General features: G+C 40.7%; 2 protein-coding genes across 4 annotated transcripts; one reads left to right on the forward strand and one right to left on the reverse strand.

Moving 5' to 3' along the window:
• Positions 1-1,442: 1,442 nt before the first annotated feature.
• Positions 1,443-16,453, reverse strand: KIN (Kin17 DNA and RNA binding protein). Of its 2 annotated transcripts, none has more exons than XM_042815375.1 (13): positions 16,294-16,453; positions 14,200-14,294; positions 13,213-13,256; positions 12,970-13,092; positions 11,694-11,875; positions 10,305-10,353; positions 9,972-10,029; positions 7,328-7,448; positions 6,802-6,852; positions 6,489-6,557; positions 5,392-5,491; positions 3,745-3,845; positions 1,443-2,554 (listed from the first exon to the last, which is right to left on the reverse strand). In XM_042815375.1, exons 1-13 carry the CDS (start codon positions 16,405-16,407, stop codon positions 2,492-2,494), a joined length of 1,170 nt encoding a protein of 389 aa, XP_042671309.1. In that variant the 5' UTR covers positions 16,408-16,453; the 3' UTR covers positions 1,443-2,491. The 2 variants fall into 2 exon arrangements, with proteins under 2 accessions (XP_042671309.1, XP_042671308.1); XM_042815374.1 differs by having other exon boundaries at positions 7,328-7,451.
• A 55-nt stretch (positions 16,454-16,508) lies between these two features.
• ATP5F1C (ATP synthase F1 subunit gamma) lies at positions 16,509-23,250 on the forward strand. 2 transcript variants are annotated; one of them, XM_042816312.1, is made up of 10 exons: positions 16,509-16,595; positions 17,157-17,191; positions 18,361-18,492; positions 19,153-19,357; positions 19,619-19,762; positions 20,174-20,238; positions 20,794-20,949; positions 21,635-21,731; positions 22,553-22,590; positions 23,114-23,250. In XM_042816312.1, the coding sequence occupies exons 1-9, from the start codon at positions 16,552-16,554 to the stop codon at positions 22,557-22,559; spliced, it is 885 nt and encodes a 294-aa protein (XP_042672246.1). In that variant the 5' UTR covers positions 16,509-16,551; the 3' UTR covers positions 22,560-22,590; positions 23,114-23,250. The 2 variants fall into 2 exon arrangements, with proteins under 2 accessions (XP_042672246.1, XP_042672247.1); XM_042816313.1 differs by lacking the exons at positions 22,553-22,590; positions 23,114-23,250 and having other exon boundaries at positions 21,635-21,735.
• Positions 23,251-23,478: the final 228 nt, after the last annotated feature.

A 23,478-nucleotide genomic window follows, 5' to 3' on the forward strand; every position in this document is an offset into this window, starting at 1 on the left:
CATTAGAAATTTCAGCTGTTTTGCAATACACATCTCACAGCAGACTTGTAATAGCATTGTGGTGGCACCTGTAATCTTGGTATCATACACAACCAGATTTAAAAAAACTCATGCTTTTCAACTTTGGTCCTTTCAGAGAGCAGGGAAAAATGTAAGTTCATGCATTGCTGGATTTGGCAAAAAGCAGCGTGGTTAAAATAAGCCCAGCCAGGATGATGTGCATTACATACCTGACAAATCTAACACAAAAGGAAACTGGGATCATAAAGAGTCCCTAGCCTTTACAGATGTGCTAACCAGTGGTCAGAATTTCCTTGAAATAGCTCATGCTACTACACTGCAGGAAAATAAATTAGATGAGCCCAGAATATCTTGTTTCGGTTTTGGTAAACATTTCAGCATCACAGTGAAATTCTCACCTAGATACAGAACTGGGGAAGTAGGATAAAGAACTGGAATTCAGACTACATAGAAATCACCAGCAGTACTAAAAGCTTCACTTCCAGGGGGATCAGTTCCCAAAAGGTGTCATACTTTTCAAAAGCAACAAATGAGATCAGTAGTGAAACAAACATACACGTGTATGTACCTAGAATTGCATTTAAAACTCTGCTTTCACAGGCAACCTTAGGAACAAAAATAATAAAATGCTGACCAGATTCTTCTCAGCAGCCCTAATGTAGGACAGGCACTCCAGTTGTCTGCTTGCCTTCCTGTACTTTGGTGTCCTTTGCCTGTGAACCAAATACTGGTATGCATCCTTCTTTCAGTTCTGTTGTCACGAGTGTGGATTTATGCATGTTGAGCATCTCTTCAAGCGATTCTCAGAAGAGTATGCATGTCTTCTGCCTTAAGTTCCTTTCTGCAGAATTGTCCATTTTTTAGATACTGTGTTACTGCTTGACTTGTGTTTGTGCCTGGGATCCCCGGAAAGCCATTGAAATCCTCCGTGTGAGGTTAGTCCAGACTGCAGCTCTTTCGTTCAACCTCTGCAGTCTTTCAGTTTTCCTGCAGGGGTCCCCTGGAAACCACGATTCATGGTTCTCTGAGGTAAAGCAAGGGACAAGCAACAGTGAATTTGACACTGGTGACCTAACTTTTAGACTGCACTGTAACTGGGGTACACATCCAGAACAGCATCCTGTTCAATTCAGCTCACCAAGGAAGGGGCTGAGTGGCTTTTCTTTATGAAAAAAATGCAGTCTTTTGAAAGGAATTTTGCTCAACCACACAACACTGCTGAGTTTGCAGGGAAATAAAACTCTACCTTTCCCAAATGAGCACTGGTTACCTCTTCTCACCTTCCCCTACTTCCTAGGTCTCAGCTCCACAGCAGTCAACACAGCAGCTCCACACAGTTAAGATCAGCTTTGAAAGGCACAGGATGATCAGTTTTCTTGCCATCAAATTCCAGACACACACAATAATAACCAAAGGCAGTCTGAACCACAGGTGATGGTCTGTTTTTGCTTGGGAAAACTTGCACCTTTCTTTTACAAAAACAAGGCAGTTACACCAGTTGGCCATTTTACTGTGCTGTTCAGTGGATATAAAAGAACAGAGCGCTGTTTAAAAGACTGGTTAAGAAAGCTCTGGCCTAAGATAAGTTTATGTTTATTCCTGAACATTCCTTAAAAATAAAATACTGTATAAAATGTGACATTTTTTAAAAAATTAAAAAGTAATGTTACTCATTTAGCATCCACAGCAGTGCAGGGGAAAACAATGGAACTATGGACAAGGGAAAATGCTCTGGAAAACCAGAACAGTAATTGCCAGTTCATATCTGCACAGACTTAGGCAGGAATGCTAGAAGCCCCACAGTAACATCCATCTTGGAGCCCATAAGCAGATAGATTGTGTATGAGCATTATCAGGAGCCCTGAGAACGAGGTGATGGAAGTCTAATTATGTGGATTCTACTACAGCTGGTAAGTTAACTAAAAATAGCTTGGTGACAACACTTGCTAAGGCAGACCCTTCTTACAAAATCCAGGAGAAGAATCCCTGTTACCTTCTGCTATTCTCTTAATCCTTTCCCTTGTTCTTCCTGCCAGAACTCAGTTTTGGCTGCAAATTGAGAAGTCTGCTGTTTAAAATCCATTGGCCTCAACACACATTGCCTGCCTCAAGCAGCTTTGTGGACAGTTCTCTGCCCTACAAAACTTCACACATACTTCAGTAAAGAAAATACTCCAACTTGCAGCTGCTGTATTTTGCAAAATGAGACTGAAAAATTATTAAAAAAACTTTGAGAAAGGATCAGATGGAGTATTTCCACCATTAAGATTTCCACAAACATTTTATGTAACAAATCTATAGTGATCTTTAAATAAATTCAATTTGCTCTTGGTTATTCTCTATATACATTATAGATACATATACACACAAAGTTAAAACCCTGACATAGCTGAGTCTCCTGTGTCTGCCCACAAGAAGCCAGAAAGATGGTTTGAGGAACCCAAATCTTCTCTGATCCATAATGAGCACCTCAGGCAAGTTTGGAAATGTCTTCATACTGGATCCCTTCAACTCGGCGTCCTTTCAAAGGCCCCTGGAAAAGAATAGATTGTAAAAAGTAAAATCAAAATACAAACTTGTTTGTTGCATTTCCCAATAGAGAACTTAAAGTAACATAGCTGAAGGGGCTGTACCAAATCTTGCCACATTTAGCATTTTCTAAGGAGCAGGAGTGAAGTGAACAGTTCTAGATATCTCAGGCATTAGCAGTATTACAGTGCTGTGCACAGTAAAAGCACAACAGCTAATTTTCTGTTTAAGAGTTCTGTCCAAAAGCCACATACAAGTGCACGCTGCCTATTGTACAGGGGATACACAGCAGAATGCTTTCAAAAAACAACAGAATTTTGTGTTCTGGGTGGTTTCTACTGTTTTTCATTTATAGATTTGGAGTTCATGTCGAAGGAGGTAACCTCTATATCTAAGTGCATCAAAACGAGAGAAAAAAGAGCCTTGCTTTCAAGACCAATGTATCATGAGCCTTGGCTCCAATCAAACCTCCTTCTGTGTTTAGGATACCTCCACAATCTCTCCTCAAATAAATTCTCTGAGCTTTTGTAGCTCTTCTTCGAATGGAATCCTATGAGAGCCTCTCCCCAGCAAGCTGTGTTTGAGAGATTTGTCTTCAAGACAGCACTCTCCCTACTTATACCAGTGAATTTAAAGACAATTTTGCAGAGCAAAAAAAGCCACAGACACAAAGGTGTTCATATGGACCAATTTTAGCCCAGAGAAAGGTGAGACAAACAAAACAAACAAATACAGAAACTAACAAAAAACACCCAAACCACCAATGTAATTGTTAGTTACAAACACGACAATGGATAAGAATATAGAACCCTATGTTCAGGCTAGTAAAGGGAGGAGAAAAGTCACCTCATGCATTTTTCACATTTTTTACCTTCCCACAAAATAGTGCAACTACAGCTATATTCAAAATAAACACACAGAATATTTTGCTAGTCTCTTTCAAGTTAAAAACTCGCCAGATTCAGCATCTTGGCGTATTTCAAGAGGCAAACAGCACAGCACTAGTCTGCAGTGGAGAACAAGCAACTGTTTTCCTGCTGGTTGGAAATAAGTGGCTGAGAACAGCATTTTGTACTATAAATCCCACCTGTAAAACAGGATTAATGGTAGCATCTTTCTTTGTGAAAGCTCTCCAGCATACAGATGAAAAGTGCTGTATGCAAAATAGATCTTCCAGTTCTTTTTTATACTTACAGAGTCAATGATGATTGTTGCTGAAAATTTCTTCTCATTGATAGATTCCAAGATGCCTTCGTTTCCCCTGTAACCACCATTTAATACCATAACTTTCTTGCCTGAAATGAGAAATAGGAAAAATTTCCTTTGATGGAGTTGTGTTCAACTTCAATGACAGCTGAGGGAGAAGTTTCTCTTCAAGCCCCCAGCAAGTGATTCCCAGCTCTGCCTCACACCCTGCCCACTTACAAAGTACAATGAAGTTTACTCTCTACACTCTAGGCTATGCTGGCACTACAGCAGAAGCCACTCAAACTACATCAGGGAAAAATCATAGAATCGTAGAATGGTTTGGGTTGGAAGAGACCTTTAAGATCATCCAGTTCCAACCCCCTTGCTACAGGCAGGGATACTTCCCTCTAGATCAGGGTGCTCAAAGCCCCACACAGCCTGACCTTGAGTGCTTCCAGGGAGGGGGCATCCACAACCTAATATTTACTCTAAATCTGCACTCTTCCAGTTTAAAGCAATATCCCTTCACTCTACCTGCCCTTACAAAAGGTCCCTCCCCAGCTCCCCTGTCGGCCCCCCTCAGCTACTGGAAGGCTGCTATGAGGTCCCCTTGGAGCCTTCTCCAGGTTGAAGAGCCCCAGCTCTCTCAGCCTGCCCAAACTCGCTGAGGTTGCACTCGATCCCACTGTCCACAAAGATGTTAAAAAGCACCGGACCCTGCACTGATCCCTGAGGAGTGCCACTCATCACCAGTCTCCACGTGGACATTCAGCCAGTGACTGCACCTCTCTGAGCAGCCATTCAGCCAATTCCTTATCCAGTGAGTGGCCCACCCATCAAATCCATTTTCCTCCAATTTGGCTCCCAGGATGGCGTGTGGGACAGTGTCAAAGAAGTCAAAGTTACTTCCCTCATGTCCTATTCCATTTGCTAATTGCTCAGTGCGCTTTCTTTCTTTCTTCTGTCTCACCTGGGCAGTTCTGTAGGGCATCAATTCTGGTGTAAGTGTGGGCAAAGCTCACCTGTACTGTTGTGCCTCCATCAACTGGCTATTCACCAGCTGAAGATGCAGAATGGAGCACATCTGATGAAAAATCTCAAGATCCTACATCTCCTTTTTCTCTGTGCTGACAGTGCTCTGCTTACTGCTACCCTGAATGTTCCCTGAAATGCTGATCAGATGCTACTCAGAAACCTTAGTATGCTACAATCAAAGAAATACAAGGGAATCAAACAAGAGTTATGTTTTGCCAAGTACCTACAGCTATTTGAGGCATGATTTGGAAGGAAGACACAGGATAAACATGACTAAGAGCTACGGAGTGCTCCCTGAGAGGCTTCCTGGCAGCTGAAGAGAGATGCTTTCACGTAGTCAAATGAATTGAATCATGAAGCACTTCTATTTTCTTAGAAGATAATATTCTTACAAGAAGAGATTGTGCAGACTCAAAGAAGAAAAAATTCAATATTTCCCCAGAAAGTAACCAGAATATAGATGGTGAGTGACCAGACTAGGTTATGAAATGCTGTCCCAAGAACAACACAGCTACTGTTAATGTCGTTTCAAGTGGATGTTTTACAGTTTAAAAGAACTTAAATTTAAGTTATGCTGTGACAGCTAAGCTGAAAAATAAAGAACACAAACAGCCATACCTGGTGCTGGTATTACAGTTTCCAGATGTGTCTGATCAAGCTTCAGTTTGTCTCCAGAATCAATCATTTTCACAACTGCTGTATATTTGTCAATCACCTCCTATTGTAAAAGGTAGAGGCCAATCAGTGACTATAATATAAAAAATAATTCTCTAAATTTACATGTTCAAAATTAACAAGTCAGGAATACACTTGAATGCTTTCAAAAGCAATGAGGACTTCTGAGCTGCCCTAAAAGCATCCAGTCTCCACAAAGTGCTGGCTGACCCTACTCTGAAGTTCAGGCTAGATTAAGGGGGCTCTTCTTAAAAATCAGTGACTGATCTTCCTTGTAAACTAAGACCACTAATGTTATTAGTGTTGTCTGGAGGTTTTGTCAACCTTCAGATCAGTTATCTTAGCTATCCTCTCAAATTCAGAGAGCAAATTAGAGGCTTCTTTCCCTCATGGGAGGATAAACTAGCTTGAAATCACACAGGGAGAACTGGAATAAGGCCTCTCAACGAGGAAAAATGTCACTGATTATCTTTGCACCTCCCAGATCTACAGCTCAGTGAAAGACAGGCACTAGAACTCATAACCTGCTCAGATACTTGCCAAAAAAGCTGTGATTTTGGGTTCTATACGCTGCTGTCAGTCATTCAAAACACACCTAGATGTTGTCTTCTGCACTCTTGCCAGAGACTGTTGAGCCTTGGACTACCTGGTACAACACCATTTCACTGGCAGTGGCTAAAAGAAACCACATCTAAACTACAGAACAAGGCTTACAGACTGAAGATTTTGTACACAAGCAGGATCTTGCTCAAAGGCAGTAAGCAGCACAAAGATTTGTGCAACACTGACTAGTCTCAAATTAAAATACAACTGCACAGCTCTTGGTCACGTCACACTGAAAAAATGATTATTACTCATTATGGATATGTTAATAGGATAAGCTGCACAGGACAAAAACAGACACACAAAAAAAGTCCCAGTAAAGTTACATCACAGCTCCTTTCAGTGTAGACTTAAGGCTGAGCGCAATTCTGACTCTGGAAGTCATCTGGTACCAGAAAACCTAGCCAAAGCCACATGCTTCCATTTGCACACTTTACCTTAACAACTGCCTTCTTCTTGTGATACTTCTCTCCAAGCTTCTTTGTGACAATTTTCACAATGATTTCCTGGACAATTTGAAAGGAAGAAAAAAAAAGATTAACATTCTAAAATACACAAACAACTACACAGTGATTACATGCTGAAGTCACTCTAACCCCAACCACCACATGAAGTAATTTTTCACATTTGGCAGCTTGGAAAATGAGTGAAATAAGCTTGGGATCTGCTTCAGGATCTTTACATAACTCAATCACTAGCAACTGCAGACATGCAGAATTGGTTGTGTATCACAACTTCTAAGATACTTACTGGCTGCAACCAGTAGTCTGTTCGAGATGTTCTTTTCTTCTCTTCTTCAATCTATAGAACAACAAATAAGTATCATTTATTTTCTCCCTTCACTGCAGCCTTCCCATGCCTTCAAAAATCTGAACAAATTCTCCAAACCCATATCAGGTTGAGGGAAAAAAACAAGAAGGGTAGGTCAGGGTGTGTTTTCTGCACAGAAATCAATCTGGTAAGATCTAGGAATCCATGATAAAATGATGGAAGATTTACGTTTATTTTTGTCAAGTGATTCTAGGTATTTTCTTTTCTTTCAAAATCTGCATTCCTTTACTTCCAACATTTGGACTAGTCAAGGTTAATAGACACAGATGAGCAGCAGAAACCAATTTTAAATGGGAAGTGATATAATTTTGTCCAGAAAGACATGAAAATCTGAATTGCACAAGAACTGGAGGTCTGAGATTGTTTCAAAGGGAGGCCCTGGAAAAGCAGACTGACTGCCACAGGCATGGGATTATAAAGACAGAAATCCTTGCACAATTGTTACCTCCATAATCTCATCCAGTGCAGATTTCTTCTTTTTCTCTTTGGACTGACCACAGCTATGAGCTGATTCTTTTCTTTTAACTGCTCCTTCTGCCATCTTCAGTGCACTTGGTCCAAGGATGCTACTGGAAGAGCAAGACGGCGTTTTCACAGCAGACCTCAAATTGTCTTCTCTACCAAGATGCATTTGAAGAACTGGTTGTACAAAAAGGCCTGCTGATCTATTTGATTTCAGTTGTGCAAATCACCTTCCAGACCTCACATGCCACCCTTTTTTAGGAGTGTGCTTTGCAACTGGAACTGATCTCCTTGAGGTGTAAATTCCATGCCCACTGATGCTTGCTGCCATCAGTCCAGCAGAACAAAAACAATCTAATGGTCAGTTCACCAGTGCAAAAGCTAAGAGCTGATTGGGGACTTGAGTTAAATGCTAGAGACAAAAAAAAAGTCTGCACATAAGATTTTCAAGTTTGTTTTAAATATTTGAATCAAAATGAGCAATCCTGTAGCTTTAGAGAAACTGAGAACTGAGCAAGTCTCCAACATAGCTGAGACCTGGAAATCCTCCCACCCCCAGAAAATAAACATTACCTTCACCATCACATACAAAACAGGCAAATAGCCCATGAGCTACAAAAGGAAAGAGCAATTAGTACAAAACTTACATCTTAGGGATTGGGGAACACCTAGGTAAAGCGAGAACTGTCTGAAGGCAGTCTGAGTTTGCCAATTTTTATAAAAGCCATGCAGATGCAGTAAAAATTGTAGGTGTTTTGTCATCCAGAAAGTTGAAGAAGGCTGCTGTGAGGTAATTTTATGAAGGCCTTAGAACGATTCTCATGTTCTGACTGTGTTCTGTGGTGAGGATTTTGGATATGCTAGTGAAGGGAGATGTATAATGGGAGTGAGTTACAAAAAGGGCAATAGAAACAAATGTGAGAGGAAAATAATTGTATTTCAGAGGAAGGCAGGATAAAGTCTGTACAGAGTTCCAGAAGAAATCACACATCCAGCAGCAAATACATAAATAAAATCTCATAAATGACATAATTAAAGCCCGGCATTAAAGAAGATGACACTAAAGAAGGAAAACATAGATACCTGTGAGGTTACCAAGGGATTCCCAGGTGTCAGTACTAAAATGAATTTTACTTAACATATGCATTAGGGACCCTGGGACAAAGACAACCAGCACAGCTCAGGTATGTCATCAGTACAGAGGACACAAGAAAGAACTGGGCACAAGAAAGGACTGGTTTACCTTGAAATCTGTGGTTTACAGAAAACAAAACTAAACAGCACATTATGCAAGCTCACATACTTTAGAAAAGTTTACTCTGATTAGATTCTGTCCACAGGGAACTCATTACTGTCTAAGATCAGCAACAGCAGAGAAGGGTCCGACTACAATGACAACTGATAATGTGGACCAACCATGAAAGAGTCAAACTCAACCCTAGCAATCACATCCTATGGTCTCTTTGTCCAAATTTCCGCACCCTGATCAAGAAATGCAAGAGGGAATCCTGGCCTGGATTCTGCAACACCTGCAGTGAGCAGAGAGGTTGGGAAACAAGGAAACCCTGCAACACGCTGCACCATGTGGTATCAGGTTGAACTCAAACAAGCCATATATTAACAGCAATAGCCAGTGTGTCTCACAGAGGCAGAACACACTTTTACACTGACAGTGGGGAGCAGTTTCCATATATGACACTGAAGTGACTCCAGAACCACCAGTGAAGGAAAAACCACAGGCTGGTCACTTTAGTGACCAAATTTTTGCAAGCACCTTAAAAAATAGATCTAAGTATTCCTCACTGAAACTAGTCAAGTGAGTGCCTGTGCTAAGTTCAGGCTCATCTTAAGTGCAACTCAAAGCTCAGGAATAATTTACAAGTATTCCTCAAAGCCTGAAATCTGTCTCTCTTATTGCAAAGAACTACTTTATTGTCTCGTTTTCTGCCTGGCATACATCCCATCAGATATCTTATCTAAAAGCTAAGCTTGTGATGAGAAGCAAGCTTTCACTTTACTTGCAATGCATTTAATTACAATATTGCCTTACAAGAAAAGATGTACTACTCATCAAACAGTTTCACTGACTTCTGTAAGTGTTGTTTGCATTATTGATCCCCTTTTCCTGTGTTGCTTGTGGTTATATGACAATTAAATTCATGAGCTTTGCAAAGATTGACATCAGGTAGTTTCAGCTCCTTTAAGGATGATCAGAGAAAATATTACCTCCAATTAGACAAACGTTTTAGGAACTGAAATTAAGAAGTCATGAACATCCATTCACAGAAGGCAGCTGGGACTTGATGACTTCAGTTAGATCTCCTATCCTCCCTTTCACTTACCTATCTCTTCCCAGAGGAAACTATCACTGCCTATTCATTGCTGGGCATCTGTCATGTATGAACCATAGAGAATTCAAGAACGCTCCTCACAGCAAATATTTAAGATACAAACATTCATCCATTTAAAATACAAGAGGAACCACAACATCACCTAGGATCTCCTCCTGAATAACATGATAGGATGAGACAGTAGACTACAAATATTGCAGAATAAGATACATCTTCCTTCACATACAAATACCACTGACATGAAAAGTAAGAGTTACCTTCAAACAATTTTCTCACCTGGTTTTTGAAGATGCTGCTACTGAAGTACTTGCTCCTTTATTTAAATTAAATGCAACTTTAAAAAAAAAAAAAAAGATGCTACAATTTAACAATCTGATAATGGAGAAGATTGTGCATTTAAAAATACTTTATTTTACGTTACGGTTCAGCTTTCAAAATAAACTACTTCAAAAATGGCAAGAAATTCTCTGCCTTTTCCTATTTTCAGTACTTTTTGAAACTCGCCTCAAAGCACTCTATGAAACACTGAGCAAACTTTAGCACATATTTCATTTTAATCATGAAATCAGCTTCAGCTCAAGAAAACAGCATGTATCAAAAGCTGGTTACCTTTTTCTTCTTCATTTTCTCTGTTCAGTTCAGTATAGACTGGCTCCTCCTGCCAAAAGAAAACTTAATAGATCTCAAGAGCAAAACAGATAGCTGAGCCAGGATAACATTTTTCAGTGATTGCTGATTGCCTGGATTTTATTGACAACAGTAAGATTATCTAATAACTGTAATATTCAGTCTGGCTTGATTTATAAGATTATAAATTGAAAACAGTTTCTCATTATAGGCTCCTGTGCAAAATTATCTAATTAACACTCTCTACAGAGATGCCGTCTGTACTTGTTTAATTTCAGCATCAAAGGAAAGTGGCCTTACTGCAAGTTTTCTCATTTTGAACAAGCATGATTAGACTGGTTTTTGGACAAACTGATAATCTAAAAAAGGAAAAATCATGGAATCTTTCCAAATTTTTAGTACCAAAGGCTCAGACCATTTAAATTTCAATTAGTTTTAAATTAAGAAAAAGATAAAAGTTTACAACAGCATTTAAATATATCTATCAATACCCAGAATCAAATGGGAGGTCCCAATCCCAGGCAACAACGTGCATGGAAGTCAAGGGATAATTGGAAAGAAGTTCTCAAATTCCTTGTCAGGACTACCAGAATAAAAGCTTTTCATGTGGGGATTTAATTATTCCAGCTTTCCTGGTAATCTTAGCCTCCCTACCATACTTGCAGCCCTAAAAGTTTGAGAAATATGATAAATGAGGACACCATTGGTTACTGCTTAGCCTCCTATCTTGAATTCAGTATTTTAAAATCGCTAGGAAAACTAACACTCATTTAGTAGAAAAGTAAGCCAGGTACAAAGCAACTCCAAGTCTTCCTCCAGAGTAAGTTAACATCTTTCATAAATGCTTAACAGAAAATTCAGAACGAAAGTGAAGTAATGTGGTGATTTAGGCAGGGGAGAAGACAGACTAAATCAAACTCTGAAATGGCTAGGACTAGATACAGACAGTAATGAGGAACAGTTCCAATAAGTTTCACGACAGCACAAAATCTAACAGGAGCTGAAACCTCTGCTTTTCTTTTCTGAAACTGATTCCAAAGAGGACCCTGATGTTTATCTGCTGTAAAAAGCATCGGGTTGGTTATTTGAGGAAAAGTAACAAGCAGCAATTTCAACTGAAACAAGGTAGGCAAAGCGGGCATGAGAATTACCTATGAGAAGAATACTTCTCAGTTTAGAAACAACCAACCATGCATCACATATACCCACTGTTCCCCAGTTTGAACTAGCAATCAGCTTGCAACCCACTGCATGAAGATTACTCATCACCTTCTAGCTGGCTGCAATGGAAACAGTAGTGGAAAGACCATAGGAGCATTAACTTAATTGAGAGGACTTTTGAGCTGAAGGTTGATATATAAATTTCCTCACCAGTTCTTTCCCCTCCAAACCTCTTCTAACTTGCTGTTCAATGAATTTCGCTGTTTTTTCTTCATCATCAAGGTCTTGTTTCTTCTTTCTTTCTTGTTCTTGTTGCCTGCGAATGGTCTCTGGGTCCCTGTCAATGTACTGGATATACCAGCCTTTTGGAGTCTCATCAACCTTACAAAGACCTAAAGACCCAACACAAGACAAAATAAAATTAATACTAACAAAAACAAGAAAATAACAAAGAAAACATCAAGATAGATCATTTTCCCAGGCCGCATTCACTGCAAGAACCTAAAAACTTTAGCAGATGTACCTTTACAATGTATCTCTTACCAGACTTCTAAAATAGACTTTAAATTACCTTTAGTAACCATTTATACCCCTCAGCTAGCTGGTTGTATTTGGAAATGCGCCGAAATATGTAGCAAGAGTGGATGGAAGGTTTGGTATCACAGAATCACAGAATCACAGAATTGTAGGGGTTGGAAGGGACCTCCAGAGATCATCGAGTCCAACCCCCCTGCCAAAGCAGGTTCCCTACAGCAGGTCACACAGACCTGCTGTACTGCATCACTTTCCTTACTGATGAAACCTTTTCCTTCCCATTGTTTCAACAAGGAAGAAAACACACTCTAACATATATAAACACTGCATAGTAATAGCATCAAACTATAGAAAACTTTACTGTGCTACATTATTGTTACTGGCACTCATTAGAGTGAGTTTTCAAACACTCTATGACTCATTAATGTATCCTGTAGCACACAGGCAATTGCAACCAATTTAAACCTTACACAGCACTGTGGTATGACATAACCCCTGCTCCTCCCATGGAACACAAAACTGCAGATCTCAGATTTGAACCCTTTCATTAGGACAGAAATCAAAACAAAATACTACTTCTTGTCACCACAAATACTAAGGGATTCTGCAGTTGTAAGAAATGTCCTACCATAGTTTATACTTTTTAAATGACAACTGTTGGAAGTTGACTTAGAATTCAACAACAGATGCAGTAACTACAGGTAAAACAAGGAAAGGTTTGTAAGCGATGCATTTATCCCAGACCTCTGCCACTTTTCATAAGGAAATCCCATTGCTTAGAAATGGGATTTCCTTAGAAATCTATTTGGACATGTGTTAACATATATGCAGGAGGGAAGGGTAAGGGAAAAAAGGAAACAGGAGAATTAACATAAATGCTTACTGATTACTCATCAGCAATGCAATTACCTAATAGTTTTAAAATGCCATAACCCAGAACAACAGTATTTACCTTCTCTCCCCAACCATTTTGTAAAATCAGTCAGTGTCTCCCACTGTGTTGCATTCATGTGGATGTGTTCTCGGTGACTGATATATTCATTGTACACGATATTATTGTGGACTCTCTTTGTTCCTAAAACAGAGTTATCATTAAATGTAAGTAAGGGACCCAGGAGAAACCTACCAAAACTTCTTGCACAGAACCAAAAGGCATTAAAAGCAAAAAAAAAAAGAAAAACAGTAAAATATTTACCAAATCGTCTCCTGAGCAGCTCTAGGAAATCATTTCGGAATTCCCTTAGGGGATATAAAGAAAAGTATCTTAACAAAACTTATACAATTACAAAGAAATGTTCTACTGTCAATAATAATGAAATATCTGCAGCATAAACAGGAGTATTCTTTGAACAGAGCACGGTGAAACTCAGACACCTGTTTCCCATCTTCAGTAATACAGCGTGAAGTGCAGTCTGTACACACAAAGAAACACAGTATGGTACATGCACATACAAGTTTAATCTTCCAAAGGATAATACCCTTTCAAAGGGATAAAATGGGAAGAATGAACTCTAAACACTTCCCACTAATTGCTGGTATTTCATTACCAGGTATCTCCCAAGGTTGACAAACACTGACACAAAACACGAGGCAGAACAAAGGGAAGCAGTGGTAGACTGGGTAGATGGATCAATCATCTCCCTGCTAATTCAATGGCTTAAAGATAAAGCCTCCCTTCAGACTCACACTGAAGACAGTTCCAGTCAGCCCTGCTGTCAGGTAGGTCAGGTGGACAAAGGGATCAGGGGAACAGTGGGACTCTACTCATACTGCTGACTTCTTATCTCCATGTGATGGTTCTTTAGCTGTTTGTAATTCTGCAGCTCTGACAGTCACTCAGCTGAGACACAGCAGTGACATACTTCATACTGAAGAGCAAATTAAAACAGGACTCAGACATGGAATAAAATCATCAAATTTGGGATAAAAAGAAGAATTTGAGGTAAAAATTGCCACATTTGGGGTTAAAAAAAAGTTAAATGAGGTAAAACTGTCAAATTTTAAACATCACGGCTCCCTTAAACCTACATGCTTTCAAAAGCAAACTTTTCACATAGCCACTATATAAAACAGCTGACACTAAAATTCATCAGAATAAAGTATCTTCAATGGGACATAACAGGGCTTTAGAGGTACAGCCATGTAGATCTGACACATGGATAAGAATATATAGCAAACTTACTCAGAAAAGTAGTTCAAGAATTGCTGAGGATTTTCAGAAGCCAGAAGTAATTGCCTTTGGTGAGATTCAGACATGCAATGACATTTGAAGCCATTCTAGAAAATAAAGATAAATATTTTATCTGCCTTTGTCTCACTTTGCAACATACAGCTTTAGAAGTAACTTAAAATGATGTTTTCTAAGTGAAATCTCTTGGAGGCTTCACAAAAAACACTCTAACCCAACCACAGTCTAGCAGCACAGGTTGGCTATTCCTCCTGACTAGGACATAACAGAAGTCCTCTTGCTCCCTTGTGGAATGGGGTAGATGTGGCACCACCTGCTCCATGCAGGACCATCTATCCAGGTACACATGCAAAAGAAGTGGAAATTCTTGCTGATTCCCTATCTGGCCAATACTGACATCATACGTAATGAGAGGATGGCATCCTAGGAGTGGCCAAGCTATGGATTACAAAAGCTTGGCCACCTCTGATACAGGGACAAAGTCATAACAGCTTCGCAAAATGTACTCAGATGTTGGAGGTTTGGCCATATCCTTTTTTTTTCTTTTTTTTAACCTAATATAATACTCTCTCATCATAACATAATTAAATTTACAGCAAACTTCTTTCCATGGGATCCCCACACCGCTACGAAAAGATGTGGCTGTAAAGGTATGATGCTTTGTTGCTGTAATCTCTGAGAAAAGATTTAATCTCTTTGGGAGAAAGGAAAAGGGCAGCAGATGAAGAACACAAATAAGATCCCTTGGAAGTCACATTTCTCTTCTAAAAGCACATTAAAAGCTTTATTTACGTAGAATGAAAAACCAGAAGCACAGTTATCCCAGGTGGTGGTACTCTTGGAGCACAGCTCTGGTGAAAATAAGAAGGAATAGGACCCTCATAATTCCATGGGCATCTGGGTTCAAGTGAACAGAGAAGTGAAAACAAGGGGAAGCATCACAGAAAACCATCTCTTAACAGGAGAAGCTGGGAAGAAACAGAATCAGAAGGACGGAAAAGAGACCTTGCTGTGCTCCAGACATGCAAGCCCTAGGGCATGCCCCAGAACCCACCTTGTTCCCAGGAGAAATCACAACTGCCCCAAACTCCTGATGGAATAATTCCTAACCCTGCTGCCCTTTCAAGGCTGATCAGTCATCGTCATGGGTTGAACATCCCTGGAGAAAGCTCAGGACCATCATACTTTCTCCAAAACACTTCTCCCACAGGAGTGGGATTCCAGCAAAATATATAGAATCATAGAACGGTCTGGGTTGAAAAGGACCTCAAAAATCATCTAGTTTCAGCCCCCCCGCCACGCACCAGGTGGTTTTGGAAGCCCTCAGGTCCCACTCAGCTCTTCCCATCATACATGAGGGACCAGGAATACCCCAAGGAAGCATGAGAGTCTTCTCCAATGCTGCCTGAAAGCAAATCGCTGGTCCCAGACCCCCAGAATGTGAGATCTGGATGCATCCTTGAAGTCAGAGGCCTTACAGAGGGATCTGGACAGGCTGGATGGATGAGCTGAGACCAATAGGATGAGTGTTAACAAGACCAAGAGCCGGGTGCTGCACTTGGCTCATACCCACCCCACACAGTATGCTTGGCACACATTACCTCCCCTACAAAGACAGGCTGAGGGAGCTGGGCTTGTTCAGCCTGGAGGAAAGAAGGCTGCTGGGTGACCTCACTGCAGCCCTTCGTACCTAAAGGGAGCCTACAAACAGGAAGGGAACCAACTCTTGGAAAGGGTAGATAACTGCAGGACAAGGGGAAATGGTTTGAGGTCGAGGGAGGGAAGATTTAGGTAGGATGTCAGAGGAAAGGAAGCTCTTTACAGAGAGAGTGAGGTGCTGGAACAGGCTGCCCAGAGAGGCTGTGCATGCCCTGTCCCTAGAAGAGCTCAAGGCCAGATTGGATGGGGCCCTGGACAGCCTGGTCCAGTATTAAATGTGGAGGTTGGTGGCCCTGGCTGTGGCGGGGGGTTGGAGATTCACGATCCTTGAGGTCTCTTTCAGCCCTGGCCATTCTGTCATTACGGAGGACCCCAACGCCGGGGACCGCGCACCAAACACCGCGCCGCTCCGCGCCCCGCCAGCCTCACCTCATCGCGGCACTGCTTCTGGCACATCTGGCAGTACCAGCGCAGCTTCTGCAACCCTTTGGATTTGATGCGGTTAGCGATAGCCTTCGGGCTGAGGAAATCCGACTTCCCCATGGCTCTCTCTCCCACCTCCCTTCACCCCTTACTTTCTCGTTCCCGGATGCGGCGGAGCGCCCTCGGAAGCAATCCCCGCGGCGCTGCGCGCATGCGCGGGGCGGGCGCGCTGACCTTCAGCGGAGCTGTGCTGTAGGCGCCGCCATGTTCGCGCGGGGCTCCGCCGTCCTGCTGTACCAGCCGCAATGGTAACGGACGGAGCCCCGAGCGGGCTGGGGCTGTGCCGGGTCGTGTCTGCGAGGGGTTGGGGGCCTCCGTTCGTGGAGGAGCGGGGGGAGGCGGAGAGGTGGAGGGCTCTCCGTCCTTTTCCGCTTTGCGGGCCCGAGGCTGAGCGGTCAGGATGGTTGGAGGTGGCGATGGGCGCTGAGGGGAAGGGCGCTGTGTGGCGTTCGGGGCTGAGCGGGTGAGGGAGCGGAGAGCCGTGCGGGTGGCTGGCGCTGCAAGGACGTCCTGCTGGGAGCCCCGCTGCTTCCTTGTTTTAATCGTCTAAAAAGAAAAGAAAAAAAAACAACTGTGTTCTTCTAGGGATCTTGCCCTTCTGATGCCCTGCTTTGTTTTCCCTGTATTTGTCAGTCACACGGGCACAAGGGGGAGTGTGAAAGCTTTGTTACAAGGCCTGGTGTGAAGTGTCCTTACTAAGAAATGGGTGTTCCTATGTGTTCATCTCTCTGAAGAGATCTGACCTTGACTGGTGTTTGTCTGCTGGAGAGCTGATGATCTCTCCTAATTTCTCCTGCTTTCACTTCCAGGGGCCAAGTCAGGAACATGGCAACTCTGAAAGACAGTAAGTGTGCTTTTGTCTGCTTTTTACAGAAGGGAAATGTATGGAAGCGTTAGGTTTAAGCATGATTTCGCTTGGCTTCTGTTGAATGAAGTGATTGTTGTGGAGTGTAACGCTGCCATATGAGCCTCTGGCACTTGTATGAAACAAGTGTCCTTCATAAAATTCTCCCCTTTGGAGCAAATTCTTTACTATGAGAGTGGTGAGGTGCTGGAACAGGCTGCCCAGAGAGGCTGTGGATGCCCTGTCCCTGGAGGTGTTCAAGGCTAGGTTGGATGGGGCCTTGGGCAGCCTGGTCTGGTATTAAATGTGGAGACTGGTTGCCCTGCCTCTGGCATGGGGATTGGAGCTTCATGATCCTTGAGGTCCCTTCCAACCCTGGCCATTCTGTGGTTCTCTGATTGATAAAAAGCATTTCTTCAAGTTGTTTGATTCTTTGATGCCGTGTAAGCAAACCAAGCCCTGTTCAAATGTTTTAAAATTAACTTCAAGTGTGCTGAAACAGAAACAGATTTTTTGTTCATTTAAAAATGAACTTACATTGCTTTTAGTTTCTTGTATTTACCCAGCACTGGAGAATAAAAAGTTTGACTGAATGGTTCTGCTTTGATGTTGCTTCTTTAAGTCATTACTAAGGGGTTCTAATGCAGGGATACTGTCTTGTGCTTGTGTTTGTTGTTATGGCACCTGTTTTTTTTTCCTTTTTGCATTAGTATTTTCGGGACACAGCCTAAACAGAGAACAACATTTATTTTGTCTATATCACTAGGACTGGTTTTGTTATGTTTTGCTTTTCCTTCCTTTTTCATCCAGGAAAAGCTGACAATATACCTCAAATTATATATTCGAGAAATAAGTAGAAGAAAATAGTAGAATAGTAGGGAAGAGAATAGCAAATGGATCTTATGTTGAGGTAAATATTAAATAAAATTCATGGTGAGAAAAATATATTGTAAAGATGCATTTGGGTTATTGTAAAGATACACGTGTACAGTTTTGCTGGTGTTAGTACTAACAGCATATCTTACATCTGTGCATCACTTGCTTATTTATATCTTCCTTGAGGAACTTCAGGAGAGATTTCTGTATAGCTGTTGCTTATGTTTTATTCTTGTTTTCCCTTTTGTGCCCAATATAGCCCAATTTTGACCTTCAGCTTTTAACCTTGTTAGTTACCAGGCGTTTGAAGTCCATCAAGAACATCCAGAAAATTACGAAGTCCATGAAGATGGTTTCTGCAGCAAAGTATGCAAGAGCTGAGAGGGAGCTGAAGCCTGCTAGAGTGTACGGAACAGGAGCACTGGGTGAGCGAAGGCTCTTGCACTGTGTGGTGTGGAAATAAAGGAGGGATGCTTTTATGGTGTTGACTTCTAACCTCTTAGCATATTTTTTTCATAAGAATTTGTATCCCTGGGCCACTGTTAACCTTGAATATTCCTAATAAGTAGTTGATGAAAAGTTACTTGTAAGAGTGCTGATGTGAAATTAATTACCGTGTCTGATATTTTTTCTTTAGCTTCCTGTGGTTGCATGGATGTAGTTTTAAACATAAAAGCAACATCAATTTTGACCTGTTTCTTTCTGTTATTCATGAAACTGTTGGATTTCTGTGGCGTGAGGTAGTAATGTTTAAAGATGCTGCCGAACCTTCTTTGAAATGCTTGAACTGCACATGCTTCTCAAACACTGCACTTGCAGTCAGTGTCATTATTTAGTTGAAGTTCGTTATAATACCTGATGCAGAGATGCAGGTGGCTTGGAATTACTTCTTTATCACTTCTGGTCAGCTAGCCTGCAAACTTGAATGATTGTGAGGGGGATAAAAATTCATCTGGCTGTGATTTGAAACACTTTGGAAATGATTTATTGAATTTGAAGTTAGTCAAAGATGTCTTGATAGAACAAATTTGCTTCCTGGCACCCTTGAATATCTTCCCATCTTGTTTTGTTGTTTTTTTCCTCAGCACTGTATGAGAAAGCAGAAATTAAGGCACCCGAGGACAAGAAGAAGCACCTCCTTATCGGTGTGTCCTCTGATCGAGGTCTGTGTGGTGCTATCCATACATCTATTGCTAAAACCTTGAAGAATGAGATTGCCAACCTCTCCAGTGCAGGGAAGGAAGTGATGGTGGTTGGTGTAGGCGACAAGATCAGAGGCCTACTTCAAAGGTAAAACAAAACAAAACAAAAAAACAAAAACAAAACAAAACAAATAAACAAAAAAAAAAAAAAACCCACCTCTCCTTTTGTCATTCTGGAGTTCTGGTGTATCATAATTTAACTGAGGTTAAAGTTTCTCCAAGATTGTAGTTCAGCGAAATGCTTTGTTCTTGAACATTAGCAGTTACTGCTGCTGCTTGCCTCTTGGTGCCACATAGTTGTACATTAGAGCACCAACTTGCTGCTGACACAAATTTCACGTTACTGCAGGACGCATGGCAATTACCTCCTGATGACATTCAAAGAAGTGGGGCGGAGACCTCCTAGCTTTGGAGATGCTTCAATCATTGCTTCAGAGTTGTTAAACTCTGGGTATGAATTTGATGAAGGCTCTGTCATCTACAATCGGTTCAGGTAAGAGTACACTGAAGCTGCACTAGGGAGATGTTGAATAGAAGATTTGAAAACAGCATATTGGTTGAATTAAGTAAAATGTGAAAACTGAGTCTGTGTTCAGATTTTCTTGAAAAGTCAGTGCATTTTCTTATTATATGTGAAGAACATGTTTGCTGTGGGTATTTTTAATAGATATGGTTGAAATTCTTTTTCTGTGGTGTTTCTAAGCTCGCTTTCTGTAGTGTGTGCTGTTGTATTTACAGTCAGTACATTATTATATCCTTAGGGTATTTGATATCTCTTCATGAGGAGCATAACGAGACTTGGAGGAATTGGAAGGCCAGAAGTTGTCGGTGTTCTAATTTGCTATTAAGTGCTCAATTTAGGTTCTTCAGTCAAACCAACACTATTATGCTATTTCTTATTCAGATCTGTCATCTCCTACAAGACTGATGAAAAACCTATCTACTCTTTTGAAACAGTTGCTGGTTCTGGTAAGCAGTGAACTAGAAAACAGTAGATAGGTGAAGTAATAAATCACAGGGAAGATATTCTGCATCTGGGAATATGATATTGTCATTGTTGTGCATGTATCACAAGTTTAAAAGATGTAGTCCAGAGCTGACACATCGTGGGAATGTGGGGAAGGAGAGCTTGTACTAATTTTGAGCTTTTCTCTCAGTCAAGAATTTTGCCTGTGCAAAATTGTTGCTTCTGATGTTTTCAGCAATGAGTGGCTTCTTCTCAATAAAAGCACCTCAGATGGTTTGTGCAGCATTGTACAGGAGCATTAAATATAATATATCAATAATGCCTTTGGCCCTGGTCAGGATCTGAATTTCCTAGTCTTTAAACTTAATTAAAACACACAAAATACATTATCTCTCTGGTATTTAGCATTTTATGATAGTACTCCTAAGGCAGCGTGGAGGGATTTGTCACCATGTACTAAGTGGAAAAAAAAAGTAACTTACTGTTTTCTATATGACATTGTATGGTTAGAATTAGTACAGCCTGCAGTTCTGACTCTGCTCATTCATATTTTTCAGAAAGCCTGAGCATCTATGATGACATTGATGCTGATGTGCTGAGAAACTACCAGGAATTTACACTAGCAAATATTCTGTACTACTCCCTGAAAGAATCTACCACCAGTGAGCAGAGCGCTAGGATGACTGCTATGGACAACGCAAGCAAAAATGCTTGTAAGTCTACTCTGGATTTTCTAGGATTTCAACTACTGATGTCTCTCTTGTTGTTGGTCTGCAGATTTTGATTTCTTGCAAGCTGAGAATATGCTAGTATACCTTGTAAAGTGTACAAACTGAGTGCACTGCAGTGAATACATGGTTGGTATTGGTGGGCTAATAGTGTTTAACATGGCATAGTGATACGACTTCAGTTTCAAGAAGATAGTGATGCATAAAAAATGCTGGTGGCTGAATGAAGCTTATGTGCTATGCAGTAGGGTTACCTGGAACTGTAAGTGTGGGTCTCTGCTGATCCCTGTATCTTGAATGTAGTGATAAAGTCTCCATTAAAAAAATATTAAGTGAAAAATGGCTCCATTTGCCAGAACAGAACTTGAAGGAAATACTGTGGTTATTGAGGAAAATTAACAGTGCAAGAAACATTATTGGAATTTAAAAATGAATAACGTTCTACCCATGGTATTTACTAGTCTGGCTGTTTTTCAGATGCTTAATTCTGATGCCTCAAGCTAAATTATCTTCTTCTTAGATTGTCAGTAGTATTATCTGTAGGGAAAACTGCAAAGTGCAGTAAGCTGCTTGATCATTCACATGGATCCCCAAGTCTGTGTGGTGTTCTCTTCATAGAACTTCCTTTACTTGTATTTGAATGCTCATTATATGCTTAATTTTTCCCTAGCTGAGATGATCGACAAACTGACTTTGACATTCAACCGAACCCGTCAAGCTGTTATTACTAAGGAGCTTATTGAGATCATCTCTGGTGCTGCTGCTCTGTGAGTACCTGTATACACATGAAACAGGAGTGGTTGCAATGTCGTGTAATGCTTGTGCCCTCCTTCAGGCAGGTTAATGGGGAATGTTAAGGCATGGAGCAGGACAATCCATGGCATGTCTCCTATTCTTTTTTAGTTTGTGGCAGTTTACTAACAAGTGTGAAGTTTGACCAGATATTCTTTAAAAACTGGTTGATTATATCCTCAGCTTTGACACATGCCCTTGACTGAGCAGGGAGAGTGTTTTCTCCTTATTTGTTTTGGGTAGATATCCCATCTGCTCCTTTTACCTGGGTTCTTCATACTCTGCTCAAACAGCCCAGTTCATTGCTGTAGAACAGTTTTGGATGCGGAGAGAGCAATTCTGGTGACTGAAATGCCTTTGCAGAAATCAGTCTGTGATCATGTGCAGGAGTTTGGGGTTGAAAGGAGAAATATAGCTGGCATCAATGGATTCTGGAAATATGTATGATAAATGTTGAAGCTGAGTATATTGCTTCGTTTCCTGAGAATGAAGTTTTGCAACTGTGTGTTCTGTAGGTTACAAAATGTGTGGGCTTAGACCACAGTTTGTAACCTCATGTAGATAATGTGCATTCCATCTAACAGTTAAAAATGTGCTGTACTCAAAGATGTAAATATGTGTGATACTATTCTGTACATTTACGAAATGTCTGGAATACATAACATGTTGCAGTTATGAGCTGTATTATGCTCCTCACAATGCAGTTACAAATACGTGCATAGTTTTGCCTTAATTTGCATGAGTTACTTCTTAACCTGCTTGTTTTGTTTTTTTTTCCTCATAACATCTTAACCAGGGACTAATCAGCAAAAGAGGTTTGGCCAAATCCAAGAGGTAAAGCTATGGAATAGAAACTAGATTGTCTGTATGCATCCATTATTAAGTGCAGTCTTGAAATCAGATGAGGAAGTCGGAATTCAGCAATAGTGGTCAGTCACAATTTCTTCTTCCCACATTTAGGAAATGGCCATTGCTTTCTGTTTGGACAGATTCAAGCACCAGTAAATCTTAAACAAAATATGTCCGTGATAGAGTGCATCTGCATTTGACAGTTTTCTGTGGGTTTTTTATTCTCTGAGTTACTGGATTCATTTGAAAGTTTTGCTTCATTTTTTCGTAGTGCCCTGGCATTGGGCTGTGACCTTAAAAATGTCTATTTGTAAAACACTACACCTGAAAAGAAGTTTGTAACAAAATAAGCATTTAAAGTTTCAGATAAAAGTAGTCTTGAGAGAGAGTTGGAGGGGAGGAGGGAGTAGGGAAGACTGAATTGTTAAAGCACTTAAAATCAGAGGTGATGCATTTTAAAAAGAAGCATTGATTGAAAGATTTTAATTTGCTTCAATTTTCCTTACAGGTGAAGAATAATTCTGAGCGTATGATTGAACTTGCCTGTGTTCGTTAATAAGACTGCTCTGCTATTTTGTGAACAAGTGGCAAAGCCCCAGAAATATCTGTACATTCTTACAATAAACTCCTTCACGAAACACGTTATTGGTTTGTCGATACATCTGGGTTTGACTTGGTTACTCTTTGAAATGTAGGTTGTTTTTAAGGCTGTGCTCTGAATTGTATAATTCCTCGCACAGAAAGCATGCCAGCAGGAGCTTCTTCTGAAGAGTGAAAGATATTCTGTCTTCATTGTGTTATCACTGTTTAAAAGTGATGGTTTGTTGCATATGTTGTCCTGTGTGCTGAAGAGGAGAATGGAGAATAATCTTT

The sequence above is a fragment of the Centrocercus urophasianus genome, unplaced genomic scaffold, assembly GCF_019232065.1.
Source record: "Centrocercus urophasianus isolate 14NV4802_14NV808 unplaced genomic scaffold, USGS_Curo_1.0 seq_15, whole genome shotgun sequence".
Taxonomy (NCBI): domain Eukaryota; kingdom Metazoa; phylum Chordata; class Aves; order Galliformes; family Phasianidae; genus Centrocercus; species Centrocercus urophasianus.